Source organism: Rana temporaria, chromosome 4 (genome assembly GCF_905171775.1).
Source record: "Rana temporaria chromosome 4, aRanTem1.1, whole genome shotgun sequence".
Taxonomy (NCBI): Eukaryota; Metazoa; Chordata; class Amphibia; order Anura; family Ranidae; genus Rana; species Rana temporaria.
In genome coordinates, this window is record NC_053492.1 from 259,304,091 (window position 1) to 259,322,780 (window position 18,690).

General features: G+C 41.3%; 1 protein-coding gene across 1 annotated transcript in view; it reads right to left on the minus strand.

Annotated features, from left to right (window-relative positions):
- Positions 1 to 3,243: 3,243 nt before the first annotated feature.
- Positions 3,244 to 18,690, minus strand: part of LOC120937167 (prolyl endopeptidase) — a 149,727-nt gene continuing 134,280 nt past the window's right edge. Inside the window, exons 14-15 of the mRNA XM_040350174.1 lie at positions 9,814 to 9,970; positions 3,244 to 3,821 (exon numbers count right to left, since the gene is read on the minus strand). Of these exons, the coding sequence (XP_040206108.1) occupies positions 3,530 to 3,821; positions 9,814 to 9,970 (449 nt within the window). The 3' untranslated portion in view covers positions 3,244 to 3,529. The remainder of the gene's footprint in view (positions 3,822 to 9,813; positions 9,971 to 18,690) is intronic.

Below are 18,690 nucleotides of genomic sequence, written 5' to 3' on the forward strand. Positions count from 1 at the left end.
ATACTTTTCATGTGGGTGACAAAGTTTGGTTATCTACTAATTTGGAGGTTCATGTTTCATCTTCTAAGTTGAATGAATAGTTTTTGGGACCCCTCCAGATTTCTGTTAAACTCAATCTTGGTCAGCTTTTGCTTAAAATTTGACAGTATGAATGTTTTTCACATCAGTACTTAAAGCGTTTTAATGAAAATTATTTTTCTGGAAGAATTCTTTCACCACCTTCCCCTGTTGAGGTACAGGGTAAAGAAGAATTTGTGGTTGAAAGAATTCTTCATTCCAGGATATTTATGGACAAATTACTATATCTTGTTCAAGAGGAAGGATATGGACCAGAGGAAAATTCTTGGGAACCTGGGGAGAAAGTTCATTCCCCCAGGTTGACAAGAGAATTCCACCATAGGTTTCCTCAAAAATGTGGCCCAAAGACATCCATGGGCCTTCTTGGACTGAGTGGAGTACGGTCAGGATTAGGATCTGAACATGGGACCTCTGCGTTGTCTGGCTGTGCCACCCTGAAAGGCTCCGTGGACATTCCTGCTTCATAACTAGTCTCTGTTGAACCTTGAAGTGTTTGCTCATCCCATGAATTTCCTATTTAAACCATGTCTCTGAACTTCCTGTTTGCTAGATTATTGTGCTCTCTCCTGCCGATAACATGCTCTTTGCGTACGTGCTGCTGTCCCTATCTTTGCTACCACTCATTATTTACCATTCCCTTGTTCATCAACTATGCTTCCACATAATTACTTTTGGCTTGTTCATCGACTACGCTTCTGCTGATTCTATCCGTTTACTATTTATTGCCATTTGGCTTGTTCATCGACTACACTTCTGCTTGTTTCCTATTTGTCGCATTTGCTACCTGACCCCGTTTGCTCTCTTCCTGATGGGGCAATCCAGAAGGCTGCAACCTGGCATCAGCCCTCAGCTAAACCAATCACCACCTTCAGGAGCTCCGATGAAGACTAGCTAGAGAGTAGACCCTGTGCCTTGGGTGAACTTGCATTATCGCTAGGGGCATCTGCTTGTTTATTCATTTAGACACTGACCTCTGAGCCTAATCCCAGACTGAAAAATGTATTCCCAGCATGACAGTCCTTAAATGTACACGATACTGTATGCCATACTTCTGGCTGGACCTCAGCCTAGTCTTTTGCAATATAGATTCTGTTTACCCCATTGGTTGACTATCTGCTGAACAGTCAATACATTCAACATACTAACCAAAATTTTGGACCCTGTTAAATACACAATTGTTCCTATGGGGTGCCCTATCAAACCCGCAATCAGTCTAACCCATAGTTCTGTTAAAAAAAATAATTTCAGTTGTAGGTATATATTTAATGTAATAAAAACTGAACATAAATGGTGTTACATGGTAGAGTAACAATGAAATACTGTTTCCTGTGATGATATATGCAACTGTGGCAGTATTCTGTGCTCTGTTTATAAAAAAATAAGTAACTACAGAGTTAACATTTTTATTCTCTTACTTGTCTGCTGCTCGTTTTTTATTAAAGGACAGGTTTTACTTACCTGGTTTCCTAAGCTATAATGCACTAATTCCCACCCACACCATCACCATATTTGCATCCTTGGTGGTGAAAGCCTCATCAGTATTGGCCGTGCTTGTGCACTGCAGCACTTTTACCTTGTATGGCAGGCCTCGACAACATCCGTGCGCCAGGTCGCAATTGCGACAAGAAATTGTGACCTGGCGCCCCCGGCCACCGGTAATTGAGGCCGCGCCCTCAATTACCGGCCGTCGCGTGGCGGGGGCGCACGGAGGCACAAGATCCCGTGTTTCCGTGCGCCCCCACCTCCACCCGATCGCGGCGGGCCTGTGACAGTCGGTAATTTAGGCCGCGGCTTTGCAGCCTTGTGAAGGCCCAAGCTGCCTTCTGTGACCTGGCGCCATCTGGTGGTGGCCGTTGGCATTACAAGTAAAACAGCAGTTCTAATGTGTGTGTTTTTTCTGTTTTCACTGCCATCTTCTTCCCTCTAATTAGAACCCCCAAACATTATGTATTTTTTTACAACACCCTAGAGAATAAAATGGCGATCGTTGCAATACTTTCTGTCACACCGTATTTGCGCAGCGGTCTAACAAGTGCACTTTTTTGGGGAACAAATACACTTTTTTTAATTAAAAAATAAGACAACAGTAAAGTTATCTAAATTTTTTTTTATATTGTGAAAGATATGGTTACAAAAAATAAATTTTCCTGAAGGGAAGGGAAAAATATTTTTTTTTTTTACACAAAGATATGGTTACGTTCGAGTAAATTGATACCCAACATGTCACGCTTCAAAATTGCGTCCGCTCGTGGAATGCCGACAAACTTTTACCCTTTAAAATCTCCATAGGCGACGTTTAAAAAATTCTACAAGTTGCATGTTTTGAGTTACAGAGGAGATCTAGAGCTAGAATTATTGCTCTCGCTCTAACGATCGCAGCGATACCTCACATGTGTAATTTGAATACTGTTTACATATGCGGGCGCTACTCACATATGTGTTCGCTTCTGCGCGCGAGCTTGGCGGAACGGGCGCGTTTTCTGGCTACTAACTGTTTTAGCTGGCTCCTAGATTGCAAGCAAATTTGTCAAACCCTGTTGTATGGAGCTGTATATCAATACTGGATAGCCTAATTCAGCCAGCACAATAGTATTTATTTTCCAAAAATGGAAATATTGACTGGGTCATGGCTCTGTTGGGAAGTTAAGCAGCAGGGGTATGATGGTTAGTGCAGTTTAGCTAAGGAGCACTGGTAAAGTTATAGAGCTTTATTTCAGAAAAACTTTAACGCATCCTTAAACTGGTAACATTTAAAAGATGCTGGTAACCTGGAAAAGGTTGGCTGATACAACACTGAGTGTCATGTACTTTTACAGAACTTGCCATACATTTGAAAGATCCAGATGTTTTGTCTAAATCAAACCTATATGCAAGTAGGAAACAGAAAACTACATGCACAAGCAGATGCAGTCTAAGTATAATAGCCAATCGTGGTCAATCATTGTAGTGGTAGCCTCCACCCCATAACTACCCAGTCAAAAGATTAGGTCTAACATAATAAATTCTCCATAATCAAGCCGGATGTGGGACTTGAATAAAAAGAATGAATAGACTACATAATTTTTAAAAATATACACCATATCATGTTATAGAATAATAAAACAAATATGAAAACATTAATAGCAAAAGTAAATGTTGAACAGTAAGTATTTGTATACCACAAAATGGGAAGGTAATCATTTTATTTGATATGCACCATTGTTGTTTAGATGATTTCAATTTCATATATGTTGTGTGGACAAAATATGCTTACAAAGTTACAGTATCACCATGAATAAAACTCAAACACATTGTAACACAAAGATTCATTTGCTGATACCCACATAATTCCAATTTTATCATTCACCTCAAGTAATAAGGATAGATTAAAAGATGTGCTAGGAAATCACATTGATGTTTCTTATCCGACATAAAAGCCCTTGTATAAAAATGGAAACTTGCTCACTTTCATTTATTCTATCCAACTTAGGTTCAGGCATTGTGCAATGAAGGCAAACATGTCAGCAACCTCCTCAATCACTTTAGTAGTTGGCTTTCCTGCCCCGTGGCCAGCTTTGGTGTCTACATGGATGAAGAGGGGATTGTGCTGCTTCGGACTTTGGCCCACAACTTGCTGTAAAGTGGCTATGAATTTCAGAGAGTGTAAAGGGACAACTCTATCGTCATGGTCAGCTGTGAGAAGCAATGTGGATGGGTACTGTTTTCCATCATCAGGCACTTTAATATTATGAAGTGGTGAGTACCTACAATGTAAGAAAGACATGGTTATAAGGAGAGCAAACAGAAATCTCATGCTAAATTACTTATACTAAAAACTTTAACGGGTTCCTAAAAGAAAAATGATATAAATGCCTACGCTGTGGTTTATCTCTTGCCACCCCCTATGTCAGTACAGAACATGGCAACAAGTGGTGGCGAGGGTAGCACTGAACCAAAAAATTTACAGTGTCAGATTCTGAACCATTTTTAGTTAGAGTTTTTTTTATTACTGCAGAGATCGTGGCGTGGGGAGCAGGAGAGGTGGGTATTCTATGTTTTCTTTGCATGTGGCTTTTATTTTTTACTGTTATTTTAACAGCAGAATCGTTTTAAGACCCATTTTACAATTTTTAGAATGAAGATGAAGGTAGCGACCAAGACAATAAAGTAAAAAAAATAAAAAACTCACATAAGATGTAGATTTTTTTTTTTAATCAAATTTTTAGTTACAAGCCAGTGGCTGTGGCAGAGACATACATGGCAACTGTATTAATATACAGGTGGTCCCCAGGTTACAAACATCCGACACATAATGGAAGGAGACAACAGGAAGTGAGAGGAAATCTTCCCCAAGGAAAATAAATTCTCTTCTGTAAGAGTTACCATGGGAAAAAAGGTGTCTCCGTTGAAGCTTTATCGCCAATCATTATTTCCACAACTAAAAATTTTCAAAATCCAATTGTCACAGCGACAGAAAGTGAGGTGAAATCTTCTGAACAGGGACATACGTGGCAAGACAAGGGTTTTAACTCTTCCCTATGCTAGCCCCCCCCAAAAAAAAACATACAAATGTCTGCTTGGCTGGAGCTACACTTAAAAAATTTACCTGTTCCGACATACAAATTCAACTTAAGAACAAACCTACAGAACCTATTTTGTTTGTAACCCGGGGACTGCCTGTACCTTATTGAGAAATTTTGTGCAGTAATAGAAGTAATAGTATTTATGAGCCACCTAATTGTGAGGCATAACAAACAAGTTTCTTATTGATTGAACATTATTACTGGTATGCTTTTTGTGAAAAGTGCTTTAATTTAAATTTGCTTGTAAACATAAAAAAACATAAGCCTCCATCATTCCTCTTAAAATAGAGCTTCAATATGTGCTCTGTAAGTTAGGATTTGCATTTTTTCTAAGCTATAGAACCCAACCTATTCCTTGCCTAAAATGTCTTCTACACAGCTTCATCATAGTACCCTGGCCTATCAATAAGACTCTATGGTATTTAAAAATAATCTGTGTTTTTCCATGCAGGGCAAAGCAATGATGTACTTCAATAAAGACCCCCATAGAAAAAAATGATTACGTTTCTATTGCTCCCTTATCACTGTCTAAGCTAAGACTTTCCAGGGCTATGGACTTCCTGTAAAACACCTCAGGTTGGCCAAGCACTGTTACATGGAGTGAAACATAGGCTCCTCCATACCCGGATGTACTAGGTTTTTCCTTCAGGTACTGGTGCTGAACACAGCGACAAAGAAACAAAACAAAGATAAAAGCATATACTGCTGGGGAGGGCGGATTAAAGTAAACCTGTTGCTTTGTCACAAATGGCACAGGTTTGCTTTAGGTTTGGCCCAATAATAATGCATTCCCAGATGTTTTGTGTCTCTAAGGACTTGACCGATGGGGTGGTTAAAGAAGAAGGAAAGGCTATTCACCAAGCAAGGTTTAAATCGGGCATGTCCAAAGTCCGGCCCGCGGTCCAATTGTGGCCTCGGTTCTGGTTTAATGTGGCCCCCCTGGTAATTTGGATATATGGATATATATATATATATATATATATATATATATATATATATATATATATACATATATATATATATATATCTTTTGAGGCCCCCAAAGATATATACTGTATTTATCGGCACTGCCTCAGAGGGTACAGGGAAGGGAGAATGAGAAATTACATACAGGAGAGTCTCCTGTTAACTCGGCTGCATCTGTAATAGGAAGTCCCGTCTCCTGGGCTGCCATCGGACGACTTCTCTGTCTATCATAGGAGGTGGGACATTGTATTAAAGAGGCTGCCGTGTAAACAGGAGATTCTCCTGTATGTAATCTGTTGGCACTCGCCCCGCCCCCCCCCCCAGGCTGCAGATGGGCATCGATCAGGCTGCATCGATGGCAATGGTGAGGCTGCATTCATGGCAATGGTGAGGCTGCATTGATGGGCACTGACCCTTATTTTTGCTTCACAGTTCTTTATTTAAAAAAAAAAATTCCCTGAAACTTCCCTCCTAAAGTGAAGGTGCAGCTAAATACGGTATATCCAAATAACACGCCCAAGCTCATCCTTAGTCCTGAGCGGTGCCACAAAAGATATATGTATATCCAAATAATACGCCCTATCTCATCTCTTCACCACACACAGTCACAAAGACAATAAAATTCTTGTTGGGCCGTGTATTAGTGCTCAGACGAACACACTTAGACCGACTTTTAATGGTTCAAAGAATGTCAGGCAAAATAGTCAGCCCTCACGCAGTTTCAAATTTGGCCCTCTTTAAAAAAAGTTTGGACACCCCTGGTTTAAATGTTGCCTACCATGCTGCACACCATTTTTATAAGAAGAAGCTTTATTTTTTTGATCCGTTTCCTGGCCCTGGGGGATCATATTGGTTCTAGAAGTGAAGGTTCATCATTAGGGCTTCTAGAGGCAAAGGTGGCCTCATAGTAGTCATTCTAGAGGTCTTATGCCTCGTACACATGGTCGGACTTTTGACCGTACAAAAGTCTGCCGGACAAAATGGGGGGGGGGGGGGAACAGAATCTCTATCTAAGATCTGTCAGACTTCCGAACACCAAAAAAGTCAGATGGAGGCTACATACACATGGTCGGACTTTCAGAGAAAAAAAGCCTGTCTGACTTTTTTTCTTGTAAAGTCTGGCCGTGTGTACGAGGCATAAGAGGACTTCAAGGTATAGCTGTGGGACTGTTAACTGTTTGTGGGACTGTTTTTTTTTTTCAATCTCTATTAACTGCAAAAGTTACCCATGACAGATGGTTAATATTGAGAAGGATGGTAGGGAAAAAGCCGATAACTACAGGCCAGTAATTTTAACATCTCAAGTAAAATTAAGGGAATCACTCCTAAAAACAAGCATCAACTCAAGCTGCATTCAAGAGACTAGATTTATTGACACACACACCAAAGATCTACCCACTTTAAAAGTGGCATGAAAGTGTCATTGCCACAGGTATTCTGGAGCAGCTATAGAAGCCTCCAAGTATGGATCCTAAGCGCAGTGACAAATAAAAGCTAAACTTGGTTAGCATACCATCAAACCACAACTATACTATACTATACCAAACTGAAAACAAAAATGATTAGCAACTATGATGCCAGTACTGTGAGATTGAATCAGCATATTTCTACACAAATATTTCTCATTGTAGGCTGCAAAAAGTAAAAGTTTTCATAGTGCCCATCCAACTCAGTTTAGCCAATTTACCATCAGGGATACTAAAATGAAGACAGCAACATTACAAATGCACGGACCATCAAAACATCACTTTCCTTCCTGCATAGTAGCATTCCTTCCTGCTGTATTAGTGCTATAGTATACCATTAGATCAAATCAATAAGTGCTTACAGTATAAGATTTCAAACTCCCTCCAACCAGCCGTACACATTATCATTTCATTTCTTACCATACACAGAGTTTTCTGCATACACCACTATCAGATTACTATTTCCTATAATAATTGCTACTTGTTCTGCTAAAATAATTAAATGACAAACAGAAATGTGTACCTTTGAAAACAAAACTTTCCTACAAGCCAAAACGGATCAACTGACAAAGCAAAAATTAGTGGTGCTAAGATTTTAATATTTTTTTGGAATAAGTAACATTTTTCATTCACAAATATACAGTAAACCTTGGTTTGCAAGCATAATTTGTTCCAGAAACGTGCTTGTAATCCAAAGCACTTGTATATCAAAGCAAGTATAAAAGAGGCACCACTATGTGTAGCAATAAGTTGCTAAATGTTGTACCTTCATTAAATGTAACCATATGCTACATTTAGAGGCTCCTCTCCTTTTTTAAACTCAGTTGTGACATGATGCTACTCTTCTATCAAGACATCACTTGTACATTAACCACTTAAGGGCCGCCTCCTGCACATTTACGTCAGCAGAATGGCACGGCTGGGCACAGGCACGTACCTCTACGTCCCCTTTAAGTGCCCAGCCGTGGGTCGCACGCGCACGTCCGCGGGACCCGATCGCCGCCGGTGTCCTGCGATCGGTCACAGGAGCTGAAGAACGGGGAGAGGTGTTCTTCACAGTGGCAATGACACTGATCGTCTGTTCCCCGACATAGGGAAAGGCGATCAGTGACGTCACACAACCAGCCCCACCCCCTACAGTTAGAAACACATGAGGTCACACATAACCCCTACAGCGCCCCCTAGTGGTTAACTCCTAAACTGCAATTGTCATTTTCACAGTAAACAGTGCATTTTTATAGCACTTTTTGCTGTGAAAATTACAATGGTCCCAAAAATGTGTCAAAATTGTCTGATGTGTCCACCATAATGCTGCAGCCACGAAAAAAAAAATATATATATTAAAGTGGTTGTAAACCCACTTTTTTCACTTTTACCTACAGGTAAGCCTATAATAAGGCTCACCTGTAGGTATCAAGAATATCTCCTAAACCTGTACGGTTTAGGAGATATTCCCCCCGCAATGCGCCGTTGATTGCAGCGGCGCATGTGCAGGGGGGATCCTCGGCTAAAGGACCGGCAGCCGCCGGACCTTGCCGAATTTAAATCTGCCGCGCGCACGCGCGGGAGTGACGTCATCGCCGCTCCAGCCCATCACATCGCTGGAGCGGCGATACCCGGAAGACACACCGGAGCAAGATGACTCGCTCGGCGTGAACCAGGTAAGTGTTCCTCACCTTGTTCCGAGGTAAGTATTTCATAATCAGCCAGTATGCGGTGCATACTGGCTGATTATGCATTTTGCCTTGCAGGTTTAAAAAAAAAAAAAAAAGTTTATGCGGTTTACAACCGCTTTAATAAAAATGCCATAAAACTAGCCCCTATTTTGTAAACGCTATAAATTTTGCGCAAACCAATTGATAAACGCTTATTGCGATTTTTTTTAACCAAAAATAGGTAGAAGAATATGTATCGGCCTAAACTTAGAAAAAAAAAAAGATATATTTTTTGGGGGTATTTATTATAGCAAAAAGTAAAAAATATATATATTTTTTTAAATTGTTGCTCTATTTTTGTTTACAGCGCAAAAAATAAAAACCGCAGAGGTGATCAAATACCACCAAAAGAAAGATCTATTTGTGGGGAAAAAAGGACACCAATTTTGTATGGTCCGGGTCTTAAGTGGTTAAGGCAAAATTTATTAAAACATTTTGCTTGTCTTGCAAAACGCTCTCAAACCAAGTTACTCTCAAACCAAGGTTTTACTGTATATATTTTTTGAAATTTTTTATTTTGTTATGTGTAGACTTTATGTCAGGGAACATTATACCAAGAGAAATCGATTTTGTCTTGTTCATCACTGTAGCCTAAACATGTATATTCACATTGGCAGAGTGTACATATTTATGTATGGAGCAGACACCCCTGGAATTGCTCCCATCTCAAGCAAACAATTGTGATCAGATGGAAAAGTTCATAGTCCTTGATTAGTTGCTCAGGGGGTGCTTGCAGAGGTTGCAGTCTATCCACTGACAGAACATTGTTTCTGAACTGCAATAGGCCAAATCTGCTGACAGCCCTCTCAAGTCTATTATACCTGAAGTCTTTCACAGTCCAACAGTTAATATTTCCACGCAAATCTGGTTGTGTTTATGGGACAACACTTTAAGAAAATCTCTCCAAGGAGGACACAGAAAGCATTACAATCTGACAAAGGCTGTAACCTTTGCTAGAAAATATTGAGGCTGAAATTCTACTTTAACAAAGTAAAGAGATAATTAAAGAAAGAAGAGAAAACTTACTTGTATAGCCACTCAAATTGTTCCTTCTTGTCGGAGCAGCCATAGTCTGTGGTCCAAGCATGACCGATGGTAAACTTGTGGAATTTCAGCATGTCCATAACACCAACTTGAGCAATCGCACATCCAAAAAGGTCAGGACGTTGATTTGCACAGGCAGCTTCAAAGTAACATGAACACAAATATATTTTAGATGCTGAATAGGCTTAGAAATAATGCATTGACTTAAAGTGTTTTAGAACAGCAGCAGAACCATCAAATAATCTATAAGGGCTTAAATACAATGGCATTTGCTTGCATCAGAACTAATTTCATCCAATTACGAATGTAAAAGTATCTCAAAACATGTCTAAAAGGAAATAAAAAGAGGGTTACAAGCAGCTCAAAAGCATCTACAAAACAAGCATGTTCCCTTATGCTAATTGATATAAGCTCCCATTTCATTAATTGTTTAATTTTTCCAAATTTGTTTCTGGGATATCTTGGGATCATTTCCTTCTAAATTATAACAGTTCCAAAAACAACACCTAGAGCAAACCTGTCACGGTATAACCTTTATTAATTGCCATCACAGCATGGGTTAGCCAATTTTGCCTCCGATTTGATTGCATGGATTAAATTGTACATGAATCCCCTATATGAATCCCCCTATGCATGCATATATATATATATATATATACACACACACACACATACACACAAAAAATACAGGGGAACCTCTAAGACAGGCATGTCCAAAGTCTGGCCCGCGGGCCAATTGCGGCCCCTGTTCCGGTTTAAATGTGCCCCCCCCTGGTAATTTGGATATATATATCTTTCGTGGCCCCCAGGGCCACAAAGGATATATACTGTATTTATCGGCGCTGCCTCAGAGGGGACAGGGAAGGGAGAATGAGAAATTACATACAGAAGAATCTCCTGCTAACTCGGCTGCATCTGTAATAAGAAGTCCCGTCTCCTGGGCTGCCATTGGACGACTCCTCTGTCTATCATAGGAGGTGGGACATTGTATTAAAGAGGATGCAGTGTAATTAGGAGATTCTCCTGTATGTAATCTGTTGGCACTCGTCGCCCCCCCCCCCATAACCCCCGTCCCCTCCGAGGCTGCAGATGGGCATTGATCAGGCTGCACTGATGGCAATGGTGAGGCTGCATTCATGGCAATGGTGAGGCTGCAGATGGGCACTGATTAGGCTGCATTGTTGGGCACTGACCCTTATTTTGCTTCACAGTTCTTTATTTAAAAATTCCCTGAAACTTCCCTCCTAAAGTGAAGGTGCAGATAAATACGGTATATCCAAATAACACGCCCAAGCTCATCCTTAGTCCTGAGCGGTGCAATAAAGATATATGTATATCCAAATAATACGCCCTACCTCATCTCTTCACCACACACAGTCACAAAGGCAAGAAAAATTCTTGTTGGGCCGTGTATTAGTGCTCAGACGAACACACTTAGACCGACTTTTAAGGCAAGAAAAAAAGTTTGGACACCCTTGCTCTAAGACCATTAATTGTAAAGAACAGTGTCACAAATCAAACTGAAACCTGCTGGGAACAACATAATACACTGCACATACAGTGCACAACTGAAATAATAAGTAGTATTTACAGGTAATGATCATCTTTTTATCAACATTTAGGACATTTCCACAGTGTCACATTAAAAGTTTTCCCATCAAGTGTAATTTGCAGACATGGGGAAATGCTTTTCTAAGCGTACCAACATGGAATCATCAAATTATTCTGCTGTTAGAGTGCGATTTAATGATCCCATGTGGATAGTCTTTCCTAGATGTAAATAACAATGAGATAAGGTCATTACAATGACTAAGTGGTTAGCACTTCCACAAATGTGGGCACTGTTGGGGGGCATTCTCAGAGCCCAATAAAAGTGATCACTTTTATATCAAAACCCTTCAATGGCTGTCGAAGATGGTACAAAAAGCATCCATGATCTGTCGTTAACCCCTTTGTTTGCCATAACATATATAAATGTACTGATTGCTTTATTAAGTATGGATCTGAAAATTCTGTGTGTAAAGGGGTGGGGGGCTGTTGTGATTTTGTTTAAGTGTGACCGGTTGTTGGTGACAGTCTGGTGACTTTATTATTTATCTATTTTTTTTGTATTTGTATATCATTCTCAAAATTCTTAATAAAACAGAGTTAAAAAATAAATAAAAATCTAGGACGTATGTTTGAAACCTTTGCTTTGGTAAATAAGGACACTGCTAGATCCACAGTCGGGAAGACTGCTTTTTTTTAAATAAGTCCTCTTCACACAGACACAAGACTAATATACACTTGGTGTAGCAAACAACTTGCCAGGATGTTTGTCCATGAAGCAAGGCCTCAGGTACTTATGAAACTCAAAGAGCTTGTAGCAGCTAGGGGTTGGATAGTCAGAGGTGACCACAGTCACTGTAGGCATGCAGCAAGTATAGAGATCAGAGTTCTGTGTAGTTATTTGCAATGCAGGAGCAGCAGGGAGATGTTTCCTAGACCTACATAGCAGATCTAAAGAATAGAGTGCACAAGCGCACCATTCTACCCAGTGGATGACATCCGCTCTCAATCTCTCAGCATTCACCCCTTCCACATTAGGAACCAACATGAGATTTCAAAGGTGTTCAACAATCCAAGTAAAAGCACTTTCATGCAGAAACCAGTGCTGAAGGTCACTTCCGGGGTAGTCCTGCAAAGTCCAGTCCAGTAGGATCTGGACATGGCACTCCAAAAACCAAGCTTAGGACGGGTTTGGGAAAGAGATGCAAAAGTCTTAATTGAAGAAAAAAGTTATGAAAACTGAAAAAAAAATGTTAGTAAAATTTGGTTAGACTTTTCCGAGTTGAAGAAAATATGTTTATCCTCCAGGGACACCAGCAAAAAACTAAAGCATGCTGGTAGTAGGTGAGGTTATCGTGTATAATAAGGGCTCTTTTGTTTGTCAGTGTCCAATCCTCCTGTATGTGGCAGTATAAAGCAAACCTGAATGACTTTCTCCATCTCTTAATGGATGTGCAAGACAATACTTCCAATGGACTTTCTAGTGGAAAAAAAAATACTGGAAATGTACAATGTGCATTTACTTTCAGACCACATTTATAAAATTGAAGAAACTGGCAATTCATAGCCTTGTTCTTAGAGGGAACAATGGAAATTAAATCTGTGGGGAACACGAGGATCCTTATAATAAATAAAAGGAAACTTGTACAGTGAATGTCAAAGCAGGAAACGTGTAGGTCAGCTGCTCAGGTAGCAAGTAATTCTGTCATGCAGAAAAATATAGGTCTTTTCCCTACAGAATTGGAGAGAAAATATAGCCACTGCATTATCAGACACTTTTTAATTTAGTTTCCTATAAAGGATTAGTAAAACATAGATAATCTCTAAAACCAAAAAGTACAATTTCCACAATATATTTACTTTTGCATAATATATATATATATATATATATATATATATATATATATATATATATATATATATATATATACATATATATACACATACACACATACACACACACACACACACACACACACACACACATATATATATATATATATATATATATATACACACACACACACACACACACACATTTTATATATATATATATATATATATATATATATATATATATATATATATATATATATATATATATATATATATATATATATATATATAAAACAAAAATTAGGCTAAAGAATCTTGGCTGAACAGAGTTTGAAATGATCATATTAAAACTGAATTCCAATTCTTGATTTATCTAATATAATAAACAATCTGTCTTGATCTCACTCTGCATAGCGACACTCAGATTGGGAGAGGAACAATAATGGGAACCAATCATGCTCTGCCGCACATATAGAGAACATGCTGACAAGGGAGCTTTGATGAATTGCTGACTTATCAATGAGTTGCTTCATTGTATCATCAGCAAGTTACATCAAGATGGGGCAGACTGCAGCACAGAAGGGTTTTTACCTTAATGCACAGACTGCATTAAGGTAAAATATCCTGAAGCCTTTGGAACCGCTTTAACTAACAAAGAAAAGCTTGTCAAGCCTCTAAAGTAAAGTTCTCTTGCAGAGTCATATAGGACATAAAAGTAGCTGAAAATAATTTTTTATCATTTGCCACATAAGACAGTTCATGTGTGTATATTTCACTCATATTTGTTGGTAGTAAATTATACTTTTATGAGCTATTGCATTAAAAAAAATAATTATATAGTGAGATAAACTAAAGCTACAGAATATTACAAGTAGAGAGAGTCATTCTTGTAACTAAAACCCAATGGGAAGTCACAATGCGTAACCTCTTACATTTTATACTTCCCCATGGTCTACTTTAGCTTTAGTTAATCCCAGCCACATTTTCTTACCACGTAAAAAGCTTTAACTGGATTACATAGCTACAAAAAAAGAGATTTTTAATACAGCTTACCTGTAAAATCTTTTTCTTGGAGTACATCACGGGACACAGAGCGGCATTCATTACTATATGGGTTATATGGAGTACCTTCAGGTGATGGACACTGGCAATCTCAAACAGGAAATGCCCCTCCCTATATAACCCCCTCCCAACGGCTCAAACGGTTGTTTCTGTAAACTTGACAGAACAAGATTTAAATCCCACGGACAAAGCGGGGATTTAACTGGAGGTTTAATACGTAAGACCCCTTGAAGGAAGGTCTTAACCAGCGAGTGGGTGGCCAGCGGCCGCTGAAACCACACTGACAGAGCAGAAATCTGTCCTTTGATTGTGCTTAATGCCAATCCTTTATCCACTCCTAGCTGGAGAAAACTTAAAACTCTATCGATGGTGAACTTGCGAGGAAGCCATAGCTTGGACTCACACCAGCCTACATAGGCCTTCCAGACCCTGTGATAAATCACCCTAGAGACCGGTTTCCTGGCTCTGATTAGGGTAGAGATTACTTTCTGAGACAGACCTCTACCCCTGAGAATCAGGGATTCAGCTTCCAGGCCGTCAAATTTAGATGCCGTAAGGCAGGGTGGAGGATCGGACCTTGCGATAGCAGGTCTGGCCGTAGAGGAAGAGTCCAAGGGTCTCCCACTACCATCCTTAAGATTAGTGAGTACCATGCCCTTCTGGGCCCTGCTGGAGCTACCAGGATAACTGGTAGGAGGTCGTCCAGGTATGCTAGGATCGTGACCCCTTGGATCCTTAGCTTGGCTAGGATTGGAGCTAGGACCTTCGTGAACACCCGGGGGGCCGTAGCCAACCCGAAGGGAAGCGCCACGAATTGGAAATGACGCGAAGCCACCATGAAGCGTAGATATCTTTGATGTGGCTGATAAATTGGAACATGAAGGTAGGCATCCTTTATGTCTATGGACGCCATGAAGTCGTCCTTTTGGAGTGTGGCAGCTGCTGACCGCATGGATTCCATCCGAAATGAGCGGACTTTTAGGTATGCATTTACCATCTTTAGGTCCAAAATTGGCCTGACATCTCCATTGGACTTTGGGATGATGAATAGGTTGGAGTAGAAACCCAGCCCCTGTTCCAGGACTGGTACCTCTACTATTACTTCCTGGGAAAGTAGATGATTTAATGCCGACATTAATGCGGCTCCCTTCTCCGGATCGTTTGGAATCCTCGACTCCTGGAAATGAGGAGGAGGAAACTTTAGGAAATCTAATTTGTAGCCCGTGGCCACGGAAGACCGTACCCACTCGTCGGGAATGCTGGCTTCCCAAACCTCTGAAAAGAGTCGCAGCCTTCCCCCCACCTTCGTGGGTGGGGGCGCCCCTTCATAAGGTCGGCTTGGGGGCTGGTTTTGCTGGTTTGCGAAACCACTGCTTTCTGCCTCTAGCAGCCTGTCCTTGTGACTTGCTGTTGAAGCCGAAGTTTGCTTTCGCAGGAGGCCGTCGATACTGTTTGGCATTAGAGGGCCCCTGCCCAGGGGAGTACTGTCGTTTAAACGCAGGCCCCTGAAACTTCTTCTTAGTTGGCAAGAGAGTACTTTTGCCGTTTGAAATGGTCTGAATGTATTTATCTAGGTCTTCTCCGAAGAGTCGTCCTCCATGGAAGGGGAACCCTACCAGGAGCTTCTTGCATGGGGGCTCGGCCTCCCAGCTTTTTAACCATAAGAGTCTTCTCATATGGATAAGGGATAACGATAAACGTGACGCTTGCTGGATAGAATCCTTAATTGCGTCTACCGTAAAACATATGGCCTTAGGGACATCCGAAAATTCTTCTGCCTGCTGGGCAGGAATAAGTTTAAGCATCTGCTTAATTTGATCCGATAATGCTTGAGCAACCCCAATCGCAGCCACAGCTGGCTGTACTACTGCCCCTGCAGTAGTGAAGGAGTTCTTAAGTAGTGCTTCCAAGCGTTTATCAACTGGATCCTTGAATACCTGTATGTTTTCTACAGGGCATGTTAACGATTTGTTAACACATGAGATGGCTGCGTCCACTGCAGGAGTAGCCCATTTCTTGGAAAATTTATCTTCCATAGGATATAGGACAGAGAATCTTTTAGGTGGTAAGAAGATTTTATCTGGCTTGTTCCAATCTTGGAACAAAACTCCCTCTAGTAGAGGGTGGATCGGAAACACTGCATTGCTTTGAGGCGCCCTCAGTGAGCCCAAAGCTGAAACCGTCGATACCTGGAGATCTGGTACTGGCAAGTTGAATGCATTATGGACCAAGTCCGTTAAGGCTTGAATCCACCAGCTCTCCCCTTGGGAGACTGCTCCAGACTCCTCTGTATCCGGATCTTCGATCCCTGAACCTACTTGGTCCTTGTCCAAGAGGTCGTCCAATTCCCCTGAGGAAAGGACCTCCTCTTCGCTCGGGCGACGGAGATCTAATCCGTTTACTGCCCCGCATAGCTGTGGCTATCATTTTTCCCATTCTTTTCTCCATCTCCTTTAAAGAGGTGAGTAATACCTCGTCCGTGACCATCTTAGGGTTGTACTGACCCGCGCCAGCCCCAGATCCCGATGGCCCCAAGGCTCCCTGTGGGGAAAGCAGCGGCATAACTTTGTCCGAGACCTCAGACTCTCTGGGGGAATCCCCACCTCTTGTACCCTCTGACCCGGATGCCATGGTACAATACCGAGGTACACCTGCTAGCTTATTGGTACTTGGAACTATAAATAGTTAATTGCCCAAACACCTGTTTGGGGGATAAAAAATGCTTCCTCTCCCCTAGATGACTTTTTTTTTTTTTTTTTTTTTTTTTTTTTAATCTTTTTTTTTTTTTTTTTTTTTCAAATCCAGGAAATAAAAAGCATTCTGTCCCCCTGAGTAGTATTGCAAAGAAAAACTATGAGATGGAAAAGAAACAGCCTATTTCTAGGCTTGAAAACAGTCTTCTGAAGACTGCAATATCCTTTCTGGCCACTGTGTGTCCTCGGCGCCCCGTGCTGCCGCTCTGGTCTTTCCTCCCCAGTTCCAATGTATCGAATGAGCTGTTTGGAACGAAAAAGGAAGGGCCGCCCCTTCCTTAAGCCACTGACCCGCCCTTCCCCCCTCAGCTAAACGGCGCGAATTGCGCCTATAACACGTGAACGCGCGCGCGCGCCCGCCGATAGGGGGGGGGGGGTTGGGGGGAAGGGAGCCTCTCTGCTCCAGCCTGGAACCACGAGGAGGTCAGCGTTTTGCCTGCTTGCAGGCTCTGAGGAGGAAGACTGATGGAGCATCGCCTGGAGGCTTGCAGGTAAGCACAGCTCTCTGACACACACATACACTTATATCACACAGGCCCCACTCAATGCTTTTCCAACACTACAAGGGAGGTCACTTCTTATGGGGAATAATACACATAGAGCCATCCTATCATTAAGATATGTGACTAGTTTGCCAGATGCAGCGCATAACTTTAGGCATGTCCCCTGTGACCCCCCAGAAAAAACCTGCTAAGAACCAAGTTCCGCAAGTTTTCCCCTCACTTACCTGCTCCATGCCGCAGGACTTTGCCAAGCAAGAGGCCCAATCTTCCCCCATCTCCGTGGGGATGTCTAGACCTTCAGGCCCTGGGTTCCTATGAAGGATCCACTGTCCTGGGCCCATATAGCACTCTGGCAACAGAAACATTAGGCACCCAAAGGTTTCTAAGTTCTGGGCCCAGGGTCCAGCTCTCTAAAAAGAAAAGCATTATGGGCTATACCCCAAGGGTTTGGGGTCCGGTTACTGACCACTTTAGCGCTGAGGCCTTTGGACAGAACCGGTTAGCTCACCTAATCCCAAGGATGCGGAGGCAAGCTAAACCATGACCAACACCTAAGACACTGGCGTAAAAACTGAGGTACTCCTCCTATGGGAGGGGGTTATATAGGGAGGGGCATTTCCTGTTTGAGATTGCCAGTGTCCATCACCTGAAGGTACTCCTTGCCGCTCTGTGTCCCGTGATGTAACGATGATGTAACGATAAAGAAATTCAGCTTACTTTAAAGCAGAGGTAAGGCTTAAAAACATTTTTTCCCACATTTAGGGTCTTTTGGTAAAATCATTTTTTTTTAATTCTCTGCTGGCAAAACTCTTACTAACCTGCAAGCAATTTTTTCTGAACAGACTGACGCATGCACAGTGTACAGTCCCAGCATTTGTAAAATGCTAGGAATATAGCCAGATGCCATGATAATTTAATTTCAGCGCATATATGCAAAGATTGCATCACGAGTGCCACCAACTAGGCAAAACAAGGAGAGGGCGGAACTAGAAGCAGAGGAATATAGCATGGCACTGGCGGGGACAGAATGGTTGCCCCCACCTTTTACTTTCAAGAACCTGTACTCAATTTTAAACTTATTTTAAAGTCAATGTCCTATTTAACCAGCCATTACACAATGCTTAATTTTAATCTTATTAATCTTATTGTGTGCTTTT